The sequence below is a fragment of the Microtus oregoni genome, unplaced genomic scaffold (assembly GCF_018167655.1).
Source record: "Microtus oregoni isolate MIOR12 unplaced genomic scaffold, Mior012 000016F_ref0000370, whole genome shotgun sequence".
Taxonomy (NCBI): domain Eukaryota; kingdom Metazoa; phylum Chordata; class Mammalia; order Rodentia; family Cricetidae; genus Microtus; species Microtus oregoni.
Genome location: NW_024543075.1, coordinates 36,774,569 through 36,792,283, shown reverse-complemented (window position 1 = coordinate 36,792,283; position 17,715 = coordinate 36,774,569). Strand labels below are relative to the sequence as shown.

Below are 17,715 nucleotides of genomic sequence, written 5' to 3'. Positions count from 1 at the left end.
AAGTACTAAGTTTTACTGTCCATGCATCAATTGATATCCTATATTAGTATATACACAAAATAATACATGAAAATATTTCTCCTGAAATTTATACATAGCATCTGTATTTCTGTCATTTAGTTTATATAGCCGCTATGAAAACACTAGGTTGCAATTCTGTATTCAAGTCTAATGGCTGTCCATTTTTCTCTCAATGGCAATATTCCTAACATAGATGGGACCAGGAAACTACTCAGTTGTAACAGAGTTCATTCTCATGGGGCTAACTGAAGACGCTACAATTCGTGCCATCTTGTTTGTTGTGTTTCTAATAATCTACTCTATCACCTTGATGGGCAACGTGAGCATCATCATGTTAATAAGAGGCAGTCCTCAGCTTCACACCCCCATGTACCTTTTCCTCAGCCATTTGGCTTTTGTAGACATTGGGTACTCCTCATCAGTCACACCCGTCATGCTGAGGGGATTTCTCACCAAGGAAACATTTATACTTGTGGCTGGCTGTGTAGCACAACTCTGTTGTGCAGTGACATTTGGGTCAGCTAAGTGCTTCCTGCTGGCTGCCATGGCCTATGACCGCTATGTGGCCATCTGTTCCCCTCTGCTCTACTCCACACAGATGTCCTCCACAGTCTGCACCCTCCTAGTGGGCACTTCCTACGTAGGTGGATGTGTGAATGCTTGGACGTTTACTGGCTGTTTATTAAATCTGTCCTTCTGTGGACCAAATAAAGTTAATCACTTTTTCTGTGACTATTCACCCCTTCTGAAGCTTTCTTGTTCTCATGACTTTTCTTCTGAGGTCATTCCAGCAGTTTCTTCAGGCTCCATCATTGTGGTCACTGTGTTTATCATTGCTCTGTCTTATGTCTACATCCTTGTCTCGATCTTGAAGATGCGCTCCCCTGAGGGCCGCCAGAAGGCCTTCTCCACCTGCACCTCCCACCTCACTGCAGTCACTCTGTTCTATGGAACCATCACCTTCATCTACGTGATGCCCAAGTCCAGCTACTCCACAGACCAGAACAAGGTGGTGTCTGTGTTCTACACGGTGGTGATCCCCATGTTGAACCCCCTCATCTACAGCCTCAGAAACAAGGATGTTAAAGAGGCCATGAAAAAACTGATGGCTAATACTCACTGGTAGCTACAAATATCTGGGATTGTAAGCCGTGTAATGAGCTCTGAACTTCCAGATGGATGGACAGTATACTATGGATATTTGCAATTATATCAATGATATTTTAGACATAAATCTTATCATCTACTATTATGAACTTCTTCATCATGAAAACAGTGGGTTCACTACTATGGCAACATTCAGCAATTTTCTTCTTTTTAATCCTTTCATTGACCAACATTTTCTGCATCTATAAAAACATGTTCTCACATAACTTCCATTTTCTTTGGAAGCAACTTTTAGGTTTCAAATTGTAGAATCATCTGGAATCGTTTAAATAAGAATAGTATTGCCATCCAAGATCTTAGCAAAAATGAAATGACCTCCTTCTTTACAAAAATCTAACTGCTGAAGGCAGAGGTGTAGGTGGTAGAAAACTTGTGTTATCAAGAGTTTTCCTCTAATGCTAGCTATCTTATCCAGTCAACTCAAAAGGTTGTTCAGATTCTATCTATTGACACTTTGTGTTTTAGCAATCTGATGAACCCAAGGCCTAAAGAGGCCCCTTAAGGACATCTTCTGGGGATAATTGGGGTGATCTTACTTCTGTGGAGATGAGGATGTAAGGACTCAGTTTCCTCTGATTGTTTCAATTTTTTGTATACTGTGTACTTCTGCCATATCTTTTGAATTATGTATTACTTTCATGCCTCTGAAACTGAAAATTTATAACATTTAACACATAATTCTGATATGGTCATAATTTTAGAAAAGAATTTTCTGAAAGAGACTAATTTTCAATTTTCTGATTTAAAATTGTTTGTTTCTAAATTTACCTAGTTTGTGCTTGCATACCAATTGTCTTTTGTGTGAATACATCTTAATCAAAGACTATTTTAAAATTATTGTTGTCTGGACTCTCTGAGCATGGCGAACAATGAAGGCTGATGAGAACCCAAGGACAATGGCACGGGGTTTTGAACCTACGTAATGTGCTGACTTTGTGGGAGCCTAGCCAGTTTGGATGTTCACCTTCCTAGAAATGGACGGAGGGGGGAGGACCTAGGACTTACCACAGGGCAGAAAACCCTGACTGCTCATTGGACTGGAGAGGGAGAGGTAGAGGAGTGGGGGGAGGGGGAGAAGGATGGGAGGAGGGTGAGAAGGGTGGGAGGAGGAGGAGGGAAATGGGAGACTGGGAGGAGGAGGAAACTTGTTTTTTTTTCTCCTTTTCTCAATAAAAAAAGTTAAAAAAATTAATTCAAAATAAAAAAAATTAAACATAAAATTAATCCCAACACATATTATATTACAGGATTTCTTTTAATTTGACATTACCAAAACGCTAAAACAGAGCAATGCTATCTAATTGCCAGCAGTGTTTCTTAAATCTTCAGGATCTAGTTTGAATTTCTTATATACCATATATATTTCTGCACCTCTCTAGCAGCAGAGTAATTGAGACTTTGGTTGAAATCTCTTAAATTCTATTTCTCTAGAATTTCCTAATAATCTTTTATATCTAATTATATGAATTGTTTTCTTCTCAAAATAACTAGAAGTTGTTAGTCTTTACTGAAATATCCCCCTGAGTGAAGTGTTTGAGGTGCTTATTGAAAACTAAGCATCACATACATAAATGCTGTATGGATATCATGATGTGGCTAAGGAACACCTCCCTGTATCAAGAGAGGAAAAGATGACATACTGTGACTGGAGGTTTTCAGTCAAGAAAATTCACTTACTAACTTTCATGAGTATACATCACTCATTTTATTTTTACTAGAATTTAAGGGATCAAAAACAAAGAAAGAAAATCAACTTAAATGTTTATTTTGGTGGGGCCATAAATGTGTTCAGAAAAGGAAGAATTCCATATTGAACCTTGAAATTTTTATACTCCCATCACACAAAACACAACAATATAGATGATACTTTCATAAAGCCTCCATAAAATCAGGCTAGGGCCAGACTTTAGAACATTTTTTTGATTGGTGATTACTTAGTGAAAGACCAGATCATTGTGGGCAGAGCCACCAGTGGACTGGTGGTCCTGGGTTCTACGAGAAAGAATGATGATCAATTTAAATATTTAGCTACGGGCTTCTGTCATAAATATGTTCAGAAGAGAATGCATTCTATATGTGTAATTTCAAGACTTCAACTTCAATTTAATTTCCTTAGTACGCAGTTTGAAGCACTTATCCTCCTGTCACCCAAAACACAATGATATAAGATGACATCTAAGATAACTTTTATGTAGCAATTTGAGGTAAACAGTAGGCAATAAACAACTTAGGTTTTCCCCCATCATCTATTGTAATTTTTATTATATTCCTAAACAACCTCAACTCTTCCTATATTTCTCAGTTAAAACTGGTAAGCCCGTTTATGGTGGTGTGCATTATTATCTTCATATGTTACTGATTAATTGATTTTAGAGATGACAGAGAGATATGCTTGGATGTGATTAAGAATTTACCAGCAGAAAGAAACAGGCAAGGCTCAACCGACCTTCACTGGAGCAGGTAAAGCCCAAACAACCTCCACAGCAGTAGGAAGGCATGACCTCTGGGAGTACCTAGTGATCTCCAGAAGTGCCAAGCAACTTCCTGCAAGACCAGAACCATGGCCCTGACTCCATCATGAGGAGTGACTATCTGAGCTTTGGATCCACTGGAACCTGGAGGAGTGGTCATTGGAGACCTGGCACAAGTACAGAGGGCCCCTACCCCACTGTTTTAGCTTCACTAGCCAGCCAGCCAGCAGACAAGCTTCCTCCAGGTAGGCTGCTCCAACACCCTAACCCAATCATTCAGACTCTGTAAGCTACAAGGGCTATTCTACCCCCAAACACACCCATCCCTCTGCAACCTCAGAGAAACTCTGAAGCACAGGCTGCAACTGCCCAGAGCAAACCAAGAGAGCAGGCCAAAAGAGACCTCAGCAGTTAGTTCCCTGAGACATATACAGCTACTTCATAGAGTAGACTAAAAACAGTACCCTAAGACACAGACAGCAAGGATTGGGCCAAGAGGCAAAGACACTACCTGCATAATTGGAGGAAGAGCGGGAGAGACGCCCAAGCAAACATTCATTCAACAACCTAAAAATCAACATGGTAATGCCAGAACCCAGTGGTCATACAATAGGAAAACCTGATCATGCTAACCCAGAAGAAGTAGAAGAAAATGATCTTCGATGTAACTTTATGAAGATGATTTAAAAAAAAAACCTTAAAGAGGAAGTGAAAATTTCCTTCAAAGAAAGATTTGGAATCATCATTTATTCAAGGCATCAATGACCAAAATCCCTGTGATGGCTGACAGAAAAAATCTCTTTTTATCTAACATTCCAGGGGTGGGGCAAACAGGGATGATGTATTAATTTCTGTAATTACTTCCTGCTGACCTTAGGACATTGTTCTCAGGGCACTGGAAGGCCAGAATGCTGGTCAAAGATGAGAGAACTTAGAAGCATCTGGTTCATAGACAAGTTGAAAAGACGGCAATCACATTGGCTGGATTGGTCCATATCAGCTTTCAGACTCATAGTTATTTGGAGCAGGTTTTTGTCAGCAATTGATGCTTGGATGTGTTTGTCAGCCAAATGGAAACCTGTTACGACAGATACAAACTAGAAACAGAAGTTGTATAATTCTCTCCAATTTCTGAAATTTGTATAAACCTCTATTTTATAAAATAAAACATAAAAGTTTTAGTTATATTAGCAATATCAATCTGCACTGAAATTCATATTGTAGAAAAATCAGGTAACAGGTATCTGTAAAACAGCAGGAGTAGACTCATATTCTTGAATCCTAGCAAAAACTATAGATTTGGGTTAAATGGCATATAAGCCTTCTAAATTCAGAAGACAACCAAAAGAAATTTAAAATCTTGAGCTTGTGACCCAAACAGTAGGTAATTATTTGTCTACCAAGCTTCTCAGAACCATATGATAAAATGGGAAAGAAACCTGAAACATTTTTCATATAACCTATATCTCCATCTTAAACCATCTTCTGAGACCCTCAAAAGGTCATATGGATACCCAGCATGAAAAAATTATTGAGCAATTAGGAGCTCTTGTTCGGCAGGTTGATCTGTCATGTATTGTTGACTGTAAACACAATTTCCTTTCCTTCGCAAACAGCAGAATGAAAATCTGGTGAATCAGGAACATAGTCAACAATCCCTGATAACGGGCCAAGCAGTGTTTAAAAAAATATAGTTTCCGTGTAATTATTCCGGGTGTAACGCTAGCCAGGTGGTGGGATGCAGCCCTCTGCTCCTACTACAGAGTGGTGCCCGTTGGGCATCAAAAGGAAGGGGTGTAAACGAACAGCAAATAGGATTAACCAGGATAGCTTTAATATCAGCTTTATTAAGGGGAAGAAGGGGCGAGCTTACAAAACCAGGGTTCCAGCGACAAGCAGGAAATAAAAAGGGAAGGCAGGGAGCACACCTGCCAGATTTATAGGTAAACATTAGCCTAATGCAAACATGCCCCTTTAGACAAGGTGATTGGCTGGGCTTCCCCTACATCATGTGGCATACTTTCACAATTTATGAAACAAATGTTAAACTCTTGGTCAATTTGTAATAGAATTATCTCTAAATACTGGATAGACTAAGATACAGCTATCTTGGAACTTGGTCCACAAATACAATGGAGGACCATGTGGAAAGAAGTTAAGACCATTGAACAATGGAGTAGAGCAAGAGGCGGACTTTTCACTACAGCAGGGAATTTAAAGGACTTCCCACCTTGTATTGGAAAGTTTGTCAGTCACTTTCCTCTGTGTCCTGCAGAATATCTGGAACACTTTTCTGTGAAGCAGGAATCTTGAAGGACTGTCCTGCCTTGTCTTGGCCTTGTCTTAGAAAAGTTCAACAATCTGTTTCTTGTTTCCCACATGTCCATTCTGAACAGCATACTGTCATCAGTCAAGGCAACAGCAGTTTCTTGCCCAAATGCCTTCAAACTCATGAGAACTGAAAAAAACTCTAAACTGAATCACTACTGGATCAAAAAAGAAATTAAGAAAGAAACTAAAGACTTCCTTGATTTCAATGAAAATAAATCCACAAATACCCAAACTTATAGGACACTATGAAAGCAGTGCTAAGAAAAAAGTTCATAGTACAAACTGTTTACATAAAAATCTTAGAGAAATTTCACATGAGCCACTTAACAGTATACCTGAAATCTCTAGAACAAAAAGAAGCAAACTCACCCAGGAAGAATGGATGGCAAGAAATAATTAAACTCAGTATTGAAATCAATAAAACTGAAACAGAATATAAGGAATCAATGAAATAAAGAGTTGGTTCTTTAAGGTAATCAACAAGAAGACAAAATCTTATCCAAACTAACAAAAAGGCAATAAAAAATATCCAAATTAAAATCAGAAATAAAAAGGGGAACATAACAACAAACTCCAAGAAAATATACAAGAAATATTAGGTCATACTTTAAAAACCTATACTTCACAAAATTGGAAAATCAAAAAGAAATTGACACGTTTCTTGATAGGTATTAAAATTAATTAAATCATTCCAAAATTAAATCAAGACAAGACAAACAATTTAAATAAATCTATAACACTAAAAAAAATAGAAACAGCCATTAAAATATGAAAACAAAAAAAAGCACAGGGTCAATAGTTTCAGCACAGAATCCTATCAGAATTTCAAAGAATAACTAATATCAATGATCCACAAATTGTCCTGCACAGTAGAAACAGAGGAATAATGCCAAATTCTTTTTATGAGGTCACAGATACACAGATACCCAAACCAAACAATGATGCAACAAAGAAAAAGAATTACAGATCAGTCTTCCTCATGAACATTGATGCAAAAAGCTGGAGAGATGGCTCAGAGGTTAAGAGAATTGCCTGCTCTTCCAAAGGTCCTGAGTTCAATTCCCAGCAACCACATGGTGGCTCACAACCATCTGTAATGGGGTCTGGTGCCCTCTTCTGGTCTGCTGGCATACACACAGACAGAATATTGTATACATAATAAATAAATAAATAAATAAATATTTAAAATACTCAATAAAATATTGACAAGCCAAATCCAAAAACACATAAAAAAAATCATGCACCAGGACCAAGTAGCCTTTATCTCAGAGATGCAGTTGGTTAAACATATGAAAATCAATGTAATATACCATATAAATAAAATGAAAGAAAATAAACCACATGATCATCTCAGTAGATGCTCAAAAACAATTTGACAAACTCCAACATTCCTTCATGATAAATGTTTTACAGAGGACAAGGATAAAAGGAACATATCTAAACATAATAAAGGCAATATATAGCAAACCAACATCAAACTAAATGGAGAGAAACGCAAAGCGATTCCACTGACATCAGGGTAAAGACTAGGCTGTCCCTTCCCTCCATATCTATTAAACATAGTACTCGAGGTTCTAGCTAGAACAATAAGACAGCAAAAAAAGATTAAAGGGATACAAATTGTAAAAGAAGTTAGATTTTCACTATTTGCAGACGATATGATAGCATAATTAACTGACCCCAAAATTTCTACCAGGAAGCTCCTAGAGCTGATAAACACCTTCAAGTAATGTGACAGGACACAAAATTAACTCAAAAATTCAGAACCCTCCTATATATAAATTACAAGCAGGTCCAGCACTTATAGCAGACTTTTCTCTTTGAAGAGCACTATCATATTTGGTTTTTAGACTGCATTTCCGTTGGCCATAAAGGAGAGGAGGATACTGTCTAATAACCCCATGACTCTCTGGAAGAAGGATATGTTAACATGGGGTCACATATTCTTTCATGGTCCCTGCCGTGTGCAGGGAACTGGACAGTAAACAAGAAAGCATGGGCAGTGGAGTTTTGAAAGTTGGTTAGTCCTCAGTGCTCAGCCACTTTTATCAAGGGGGCATCAAAGATAGAGTGAATGACTCCATAAAATTAAGATTAACAGGAGTCAAACTGGGTCTTCAACCAGAACACTGTTTCTACCAAACTCATCATAAAATGATAGCGGAAATCTGATTGAAATTGGAATTATGAGATACCAATTCTCAGTCATGTATTTTTTGATTCACAGTTTTCTATATAACAATATTTTATGCCTTTGGCTGTCAGTATTATGTATTTACATCTCCTCCCTCCCCATATTTTTCAAGGACCTAAGGAAATACATTTCATCACTCACCACAAAGCACTTACACAAATGAAAGAATATTGAATGAAAGAATCCAAAGTAGTATATTTCATCTCAGTATCAACTAACGTGTAATCTAAAATTAACCCCAAAATCAACATTTCCTTGAGGTAATACATATTTATGTACATATATATTCAATATTTATTGAATAAAAGTGCACTAATTTTCACATGAAAATGAAAAATCCAGATTTACCCCTTTAAACGTATGTTCATATATAATGAATGACAAATTTTCATCTGTGATAATGATCCCTGGGGGCTTTGAATTCACATTTGAGTTCCCAGACTCTTGAGAGACTTACTCTAAACAATGACTGTGGGAGACAGCTAGGACACTATAAAACCTTGTTATAACTATCTTCACTTCCTACTTTAAAATGAATCTCTATTTCAAAAGGTGAGTGTACTGACTTCCCTCTACCATTGGAGAATACTTTGTTCTTTGAAAATGTATGTAATTTATATGCTGTAGTTACTAAAAAAAATCGGGTGTAATAAAAAATTGTAACTGATGCAACTTATAATTTCATAGTCAATTCTTATAAATATTTAGTCATAAAACCTAGCTCTCAAAGTTCTCTTATTTATTCACACACTTTGAAAGGGGTCTCTAATGACTTTTCAAGCATAAAATTTAAAAAACGCTAATAAATTCACTAGTTTTGACATAGGTTGGTAATTTCATGGCAAATATGTCATGAAAATACAGAATATGATTAATGACTGATCCAGCATCACAAGCACCAGGAACAATGAACAAACACAAAAATATAAAAATCCAAGCCTAAAAATCTCAAGCTATGAGATTCAGCCAGCTTCTACCTGAGGTAACCTGGGAAACAATATTTCAGGAACCCCTGTCTTCTGCTGACAATCACATTATTTCATTCTATTGTACTCCAACTAGAAAATATCATTACATTAGGAGACAATTTGGTGAACGTGTGAACAAACACATACTAATATTATTAGAAAGGGTGTGCACATGTTTGCAATTGATTGACTGACAGTGAAAATGACTTGATCAAACAGTGTGTTAGTTCATAAGGACTAAACAAATCTACAGTACGTCCTTGCATTTATAATTTTAGTGTGAGTTATTTTTATTTTTCCCAGTTCTTCCAAGAAATTTTTTCTCTCCTTGTAAAAGCTGTCCTTAGGGCAATGAGGTAGTCTGAATAATGCATGTCCCTAACCATGGACCTCTTGTGCTGAGGAGCTGACCTGCTGTGTCTCCAAACTAACAAGCACTCTTCACTTTATTGTCCATCTTCAAATGCAGTGTAATAAAAGTAAACTGATGTGCTTTTCACTTTATTCTGACTCTTCAAACAGTGTAATAATAGACTGAATTCATGTCATCTGTAGTTCAGATCCCCCTTCTAGTGCTCCTATGTAATGTTGAGTGACTTAACATTTTTAAATCACACATTTTATTAACTGTGAAACTGAATTATTAAGAATATTAATATTATTCCATGGAAATGGCAGTAGGGCACCATATGATATATTAAATCCAATACAGGTAATTTGGAAAGGATTCTTTTCTCAATCATTTTATATATTATATCCTGACCATATTTTGCACACAATCCTCTTTTCCCAGTCAACCCACACCTCCCTTCTTCACTTTATCCATTCCTCCCCCATTTCCCTTCAGAAAAAGTTAGACCGCACAGGGACATCAACCAAATGTGGCATATCAAGTTGCAATAAGAATAGGCATATCCACTCGTTAAGTCTGGATAAGGCAACTCAGGAGAAAGAAAGGGGTCCAAAAAGCAGGCAAGGGGGTCAAAGACAGCCTATGTTCCCACTGCTAGAAGCTACACAAGCTACAAATCATAACATATATGCAGAGGACCTAGTACAGACTCATGCAGGCTCCCTGATTGTCAGTTCAGGCTCTTTGGGCCCATATGAGCCCTTGTTTATTGATTCTATGGATTTTCCTGTGACGTCCTTGACCTCTCTGGCTCCTACAATTCTTCCTCGGGATTCCCCTAGCTTCCCCTAACATTTAGCTATGGATCTCCACATCTTCTCCCATCAGTTGCTGCATGAAGCATCTCTGGTGATGATTATGCTAGGCTTGACTATACAAGTATAGAAGAGTATCATTAGTAATAATATCATTGACTTTTCTGCTGGTCATGTTTGCTTCTATCCTAGGTCTCTTGGGTATCCATATTCTGGTTCCTGGCTCTCTAGGCATTGCCAGGAGTCTCTCTCATGACGTAGGTGGTTGACTGCCCCCCAAATTTGTGTGCCACCTTTACCAGCACATCTTGCAAGGACAACAAATTGTAGGTGAAAGTATTGTGACTGGGTTGGTGCTCTAAACCCTTCAGTAGAAGCCTTGCCTGGTTTCAGAAGATGGCCTCTTCAGGCTCCATATGCTCCATTGCTGAGTCTTAGCTAGAATCACTCTTGTAGATTCCTGGGAGATTCCTTTGCACTAGGATTCTGCCTCACCCTTTAATGCTCTCTAATTCCAGTTGTCTCCCAGTACTCTCTCCCTTCATCTGCCAAACCCCATATCTGGCCTCTCCTATAAGCATCCTCCCATGCCTAGAGTCCACCTGTAAAATCTATTCAATTCCCCCCTTCTTAGGGAGATTGATGCATCCTATCTTGGTCCTTCCTTGTTATTTAACATCTCTGAATTTTGGGGCTTGTAGAATTGCTACTTTTACTTTATAGCTAATATTGGAAAGGATTCTTAAAGACTTCATTAATTATTTAAGACTTCATTACATAATTTTGCATTTGTAAAACTGAATTTTTGTGTACATATTATATTACTTTATTATTTTCCATACTATACCGTTATTTTATTGCATATTTAGTTTTAAATACACAAATTATACACATAAATGTAAATTAAATATTAACTATTAGAAGGAAGCTTCTAGCATTTCATCTTGAAATTTATTGAATAATCAATGCACATATGCATACAAACACTGAGAGTTCAATATAATACCCCAATTACATGTTTTGAAGAACATATTTGTTTATAACTTCTATCTATGTGTTACTAAAATTGCAGCCATATATAATCTCTTCCTGTAATGTCTCTATCACAGCCTTGTTCTGGCAGCACCTACACTCTCCCATGGCTTTCCTGGAGGATGGGAACCACACTGCAGTAACAGAGTTCATTTTATTGGGCCTGACAGATGACCCAGTCCTTAGAGTCGTCCTCTTCACCATCATCCTGTGCATCTACCTGTTGACTGTGTCTGGGAACCTCAGCACCATCCTTCTCATCAGAGTCTCTTCCCAGCTCCATCATCCCATGTATTTTTTTCTCAGCCACTTGGCTTCTGTTGACATAAGCTTCTCATCTTCTGTCATACCTAATATGCTTGTCAACTTCCTGGTAGAGAGAAACACCATCTCCTACCTTGGATGTGCCATCCAACTTGGCTCAGCTGCTTTTTTTGGTTCGACTGAGTTCTTTCTTCTGGCTGCCATGGCTTATGATAGGTTTGTAGCAATCTGCAACCCACTGCTTTATTCAACCAAGATGTCTACACAAGTCTGTGTCCAGTTGCTTGCAGCATCTTATATTGGTGGTTTTCTTAATGCTTCCTCATATACCATTTCCTTCTTTTCTTTTTCCTTCTGTGGATCAAATAGAGTCAATCACTTTTTCTGTGATTTTACTCCATTAGTTGAACTCTCCTGTTCTTATGACAGTGTCCTCATAGTTCTTGATACATTTTCTGCAGGCTCCATCGTTTCAATAACAGTGTTTGTCATAGCTGTCTCTTATACCTACATCCTCATCACCATCCTGAAGATGCGCTCTACTGAGGGCCGCCACAAGGCCTTCTCCACCTGCACCTCCCATCTCACTGCTGTCACTCTCTACTATGGGACAGTCACATTCATCTATGTGATGCCCAAGTCCAGCTACTCCACAGACCAGAACAAGGTGGTGTCTTTGTTCTATATAGTTGTGATCCCCATGTTGAACCCGCTCATCTACAGCCTCAGAAACAATGAGATCAAGGGTGCTTTGAAGAGACAGCTTGGTAAAAAATCATTTTCATAGATATGTTATTTTGTCAAATATTGTATATGTATTTGTCAAACAATATACCATAGGCATGGTATTGAATGGAAACTGGATATTGATAATTGAAATATATGTTATGGAATATAACCAAACTTAAAGTTTGGCAGTAAATATGCAGGGTTAGTATTTATTCACCAGAAAGTAAATCACATGTTCATAGTACGGTATTCATTTTATGTATAATCAAAAATAATCACACAAAATCAGTTACTGAAAATTACTTTTCAGTTGTGCTCACAATGTAAAGTAATTCACTGCTATGTAGAAACTATTGACTATAAATTTTTAAAGTCTGTGTCCATTTTCTATGACAGCTACCCTTAAGTGTGCATAAAAACGATAGTTAGAACAAACACATTTAGAAAGACAATGACAAGGTGGAGCAGACAATAAAATTGCTGGAGGTGTTTTTTATCAGGGGCCTCTGAGTGTCAACCTCAGTGCCCCTCAGGATTAAAATAGAAGGCTCACAGCAAGTGCAGGACTTAGAAGGATATGAGGGCAAAATGAACTCTCAAATACGCACTTTTCTGCATCTGTTTCTTTATTCTTCATCTGTTGTTCTCCTCTTGTTTTTTAAAGTTTCCAGTTTGTATACACACACAGAACACAGGCAATTCTCTAAGCTTGGATGTTCCTATATCTTTGAAGTTCCCAAATGTGACTTCTATGAAAGACTCCTTTCCTGACTACATGTTCTGACAAATAGAACATAGTTATAAGGAGATGGCTTCTAATGTCTCTCAGGGAACAGAAAGGAGATATGGCTGTGGAACCAAGGTTTATGGCTTCATAACTAAATTCTCTCGCTGGAGGTCTCATGGGGTGGGGGAAACCATCCAGTAAGCAAAATAGCAAGGTAGGCCTTTAAATGTCCTTTGTGGGACAAATAGATTCAGTTATTAAGCAAGTGCCAGTACATCTTCTATATATCAAAACTGGATAACTAAATGAAAAGTCATCCTCTTGACCACTCACAGATATATGTGCTCATAAGATTGAGATGCAGAGGGTGTGTGTAGGGAATGGGAGGAAGGAAGGGAGTGGGAATTTGGATTGGTATCTTTTTAAAAAAAATAATCTAATAAAAATATTGAGATGCAATCATGAGATTACATATACACATTGCTTGAGATTACACACTACAATGTAGATAATGGAGAGATACCAAGCTGCTTCAGCAAAAGTGAGCAACAGCTTTCAGAGTCGATGGTCTTGCAGACCTTGTCTGGATGGGATTAATCCTCCGTCAAGATAATCAAGCCTCTGGTGGGATGACAACTGAACACTAGATGACACCTGCTTTTCATGGCCCCTGACAGGTTTTATTGCTGTATAATCATTTATTTGGATGGGACTTTCACACTCATAGGCATTACATCTGTGTTCCAATCCTCTGATGCCTATTTGTAGAAGGAGTGTCACATTTGGGAGGGTGAGATATTGCTGGATAATATGCTGCCTTAGGAAATACATTTTTAGATAAATAATTATTAGAGTGGAATTCCGAACCTGGTAGAATTCATGTGCTCTGTCTCTAAGCCATAGTCCCAGTTTCACCTGAGATTCCTTATTCATCTCTGTATACTAATTGTCAGAGGAACAGTGGGTGGTAATTGAAGTTCAAGGTTTCAAACCACCAGGACTAAACTCTCTGATGAGACAATATTGATTAGGAAAGGCCCTGAGATCACAGATCCTGGAAGGTCTTTTGCTACTGCTATACCCTTACATGTTTATTGCTGTTACTTTTGACTGGTATCACGATTGCTGTGAACAGACATGGGGAGACCCCCCACTGCCTGTAATACAGTGTGTTTATCTCAAGAAAACATCCTGCTATTCTGGACACTTGTTTTCTGTGGATTGTCATAAAGATTATTCCTCCCTGAGCTGTACTGTTTAATTGATAATAATAATTTTAGCTTATACAGAGTTTTGATGAATAAAGTAAATACAAGGAAATGCTACATAGTCAGGGATTATGATTTTAATCTAAGGAGCTGCATAGGTTATAGCTCAAGTTAATGATTAAGAAAAACAATTGAGTTGCAGGATCCAGGCTGGCTCAAATTTCTTTAATCTTAATGCTGAAAGATGCAGCCACAGGTTTTAGTGTGCATCATTAGCTGAAACAAAGGTCTAAAAATAACTTTAGGTTAGATCAAATGCTTGGATAATAGATTTAAGAGGAAAAACCCCAGAAAACAATCTAAAGTTCACAAGGACACATAGCTGAGTTATATATTCATTAGGTTGGGGTTAGAAATACAAAGCAGCCCAATCGATGCTGGCTGACAGACTTTCCTTGCTAGGTTTGCTTGGTGATCAAAGGTGATGATTACTTCCTTGTACTCATTTCTGTCCTCGACCTCCTGATATAAAAAAAAACCCTTGATAGGTGTGTATGTATCCTAAAGATTTAAAGTCAAGTTGACTAATTCTTTTTCATATACATAAGTTTAGGTTTATGATTTCTTATAAGATTACTTTTCAAGAAAAGTAATAAAATAATTGGCTCTGCAAAATGCAACATGACAGTGAAAGGCCTGACTAAGAATAATACCTTGTTTGTCCACATAGTTAATCTAAAACAAATTGTTTGAATATGAATGTAAGTGGGTTCGTGGGATAATTTGTTTTTCACCTGTAATACGTAAAATATTTAAACATGTACGGAAGATGAAAAAACATGTTTTACCTGCATTCATTATAATCATTCACTTGAAAAACATAATGCAACTACGTTGTAATTCTTGTATTGCTTATATACTTATATTCTGATATACTTTGTTGAAGTATATAAACTGTAGAAGAAAGTAGAAAGTAGAAAGAACATGAAAAGAACATGAAAGTAAAAAATAAGGATGAAAACCATCAAGACAGAGTACGCATAATTTTTCACTAAACCCCTCAGATAGAAAAGTCTAGTATATGGACTGAGCTCCTAATGTCCAAATGAGGAGCAGAAGGAGGGAGAACATGAGCAAGGAAGTCAGGACTGCAAGGGGTGGACCCACCCACTGAGACGGTGGGGCTGATCTAATGGGAACTCACAAACGCCAGCTGAACTGGGACTGGTGGAGCATGTGATCAAACCGGACTCTCTGAACATGGCGGACAATGAGTGCTGATGAGACGCCAAGGACAATGGCACGGGGTTTTGATCCTACTGCAGGTACTGGCTTTGTGGGAGCCTAGTCTGTTTGGATGCTCACTTTCCTAGACCTGGATGGAGGGGGGAAGACCATGGACTTCACACAGGGCAGGGAACCCTGACTGCTCTTTGGACTGGAGACGGAGGGGGAGGAGAAGTGGGGTATGGGGGAGGGAAATGGGAGGAGGGGAGGAGGTGGAAATATTTAATAATAATAATAATAATAATAAAAGTCTAGTATATGCCAATGCTATGGAATCCTTTCAAAGCCTTGTCCTTCTGAAGGCTGGTTCCCCAGGCAACAATAACTAATGATGACCATACTTTTTATCTTTCTCTCCGAACTTATTGCCTTACACTTAGGAACCCCATAATTGTATTAGTTTACTGATTCTAGAGTATAAGTGTATCTTCTTTCTCCCTCTCTGTGGCTCTACTTTGCCATAAAGTTTGTAGATTTAAGGCCAATTTAATCTACAACAGTTCATTGCCAGTGTCTACTTCAACCTGACAGATAAATAGTATCAATAAGATGGCTTATCTAATGTGTCACCTTGACTATGATATGGTGCCCAAATGTTTGCTCCAATACCAACACAAGTAAGTCTTGTGGTCTGGGGAAGTAATTTACATCTACCACTCACTGAGTAAAGCAAATTATCTCTTAATGTAAACAGATTTTTATGATAAGCTTAAAGCTTAATGAGTATTAGGGCCTCTTAAATGAAAATCTTCTGCCTCCAGCATGACTTTTGACTCCAAGCTATAACACCAACTCTTGTATTCTATATCAACGACTTAGTGAATTCTAGCTTCTCACCTCCCCTGTGAATTTTAAGTGATCAGTCATGCAATTTCATGAGATATCACACACACACACATATGTTATTCTCCATTTCCATCTCCCTGCTTCTCCTGCGTATGTAAATTTTGTAAAGCAATCTCATGAAAATATGTCAAAAGAGGTACTGTGTGAATGTGCATGTGCGTACATCTATATACATACACATATATGTGTCTATATGTGTGTATATTCTCATTTCTCTTGGGATGCCTAACTGATACCACTTCTCACTAACCTTTGACTTCTATGCCTCAAACTGCAAATCAGTTTATGTATGCTATCGCCACCCATGAAGTTAAAGAAACTGTATTCTTTTGTAAGATTCCAAATAGTCGGATTGGGCTATTTGTTTTCGTGATTGTTGTATTTTTAATTCTTTGTATATTATGATTATTTATCCTAGGCCAGATGTATAGTTGGCAAAAAAAAATCTGCTATTTTCTAGGTTTTCTCTGCATGTGATGGTTTTTTCTTTTTTTATTAAGAATTTTTAATACAATCTTTACTCATTTTACATAGCTATCCCTGTTCCCATTCCCTTCCCTCTTCCTGCTCCACACTTCCCTCAACCCCATCCCCCATCCACTCCTCAGAAAGGGTAAGGCTTCCCATGGGGAGTCAACAAATTCTGACACTTCACTTTGGGTCAAGATCAAGGCCCTCCCCCCCCCCATATCCAGACTGAGCATTGTATCCCTGCAAAAAGAATGTTCTTCTAGATGCCAGTTCAAACACTAGGGTTAAATACTGGTCCCATTGCCAGTAAATAGCCCCACAGACTACCCAAGCCTCACAACTGTTCCTCACATTCAGAGGACCTAGTTTGGTCCTATGCAGGTTCCCCAGCTATCAGTTCAGAGTCAGTGAGCTCTAACTAGCTCAGGTCAGCCAACTGACCCATCATGATCTTCACCCCTTTGCTCATATTATCGTTTCTCCTGCGCTTGGGCTGGTCTCAGGTGGCTTGGCCCAGTGCTTCACTGTAGATCTGTATATCTGCTTCCATCAGTTGCTGGTTGGCAGTTCTATGATGACAATTAAGGTAGTCATCAATTTGATTAGAGGGGACGGAGAGTTTAGATGTCCTCTCCTTTGTTGCTTAGAGTCCTAGGTGGGGTCATCCTTATTGATTCCTGAGAATTTCCCTAGGGCCATGTTTCTTGCTAGTCCTTTAATGGTTCCCTCAATCAAGATATCTCTTTCTTTTTTCTCCCTCACTGTGCTTCTTTTTTTTATTTATTTATTTTTTTCTTGAGAAAAGGAGAAAAAAAACAAACAAGTTTCCACC

General features: G+C 38.0%; 2 protein-coding genes across 2 annotated transcripts; both read left to right on the top strand.

The window, feature by feature from the left end:
- Nucleotides 1-208: 208 nt before the first annotated feature.
- On the top strand, nt 209-1,147 carry LOC121457715 (olfactory receptor 508). Its single transcript, XM_041666659.1, has one exon. It carries the CDS (start codon nt 215-217, stop codon nt 1,145-1,147), a length of 933 nt encoding a protein of 310 aa, XP_041522593.1. The 5' UTR covers nt 209-214.
- Nucleotides 1,148-11,456: 10,309 nt separating this feature from the next.
- On the top strand, nt 11,457-12,402 carry LOC121457721 (olfactory receptor 507-like). The gene has a single exon (XM_041666663.1). It carries the CDS (start codon nt 11,458-11,460, stop codon nt 12,400-12,402), a length of 945 nt encoding a protein of 314 aa, XP_041522597.1. The 5' UTR covers nt 11,457.
- The last annotated feature ends 5,313 nt before the right edge of the window (nt 12,403-17,715 follow it).

Excerpts from the sequence above, each read along its gene's own strand:
- LOC121457715 (XM_041666659.1), top strand. The coding sequence starts at position 215 with ATGGGACCAGGAAACTACTCAGTTGTAACAGAGTTCATTCTCATGGGG.
- LOC121457721 (XM_041666663.1), top strand. The coding sequence starts at position 11,458 with ATGGCTTTCCTGGAGGATGGGAACCACACTGCAGTAACAGAGTTCATT.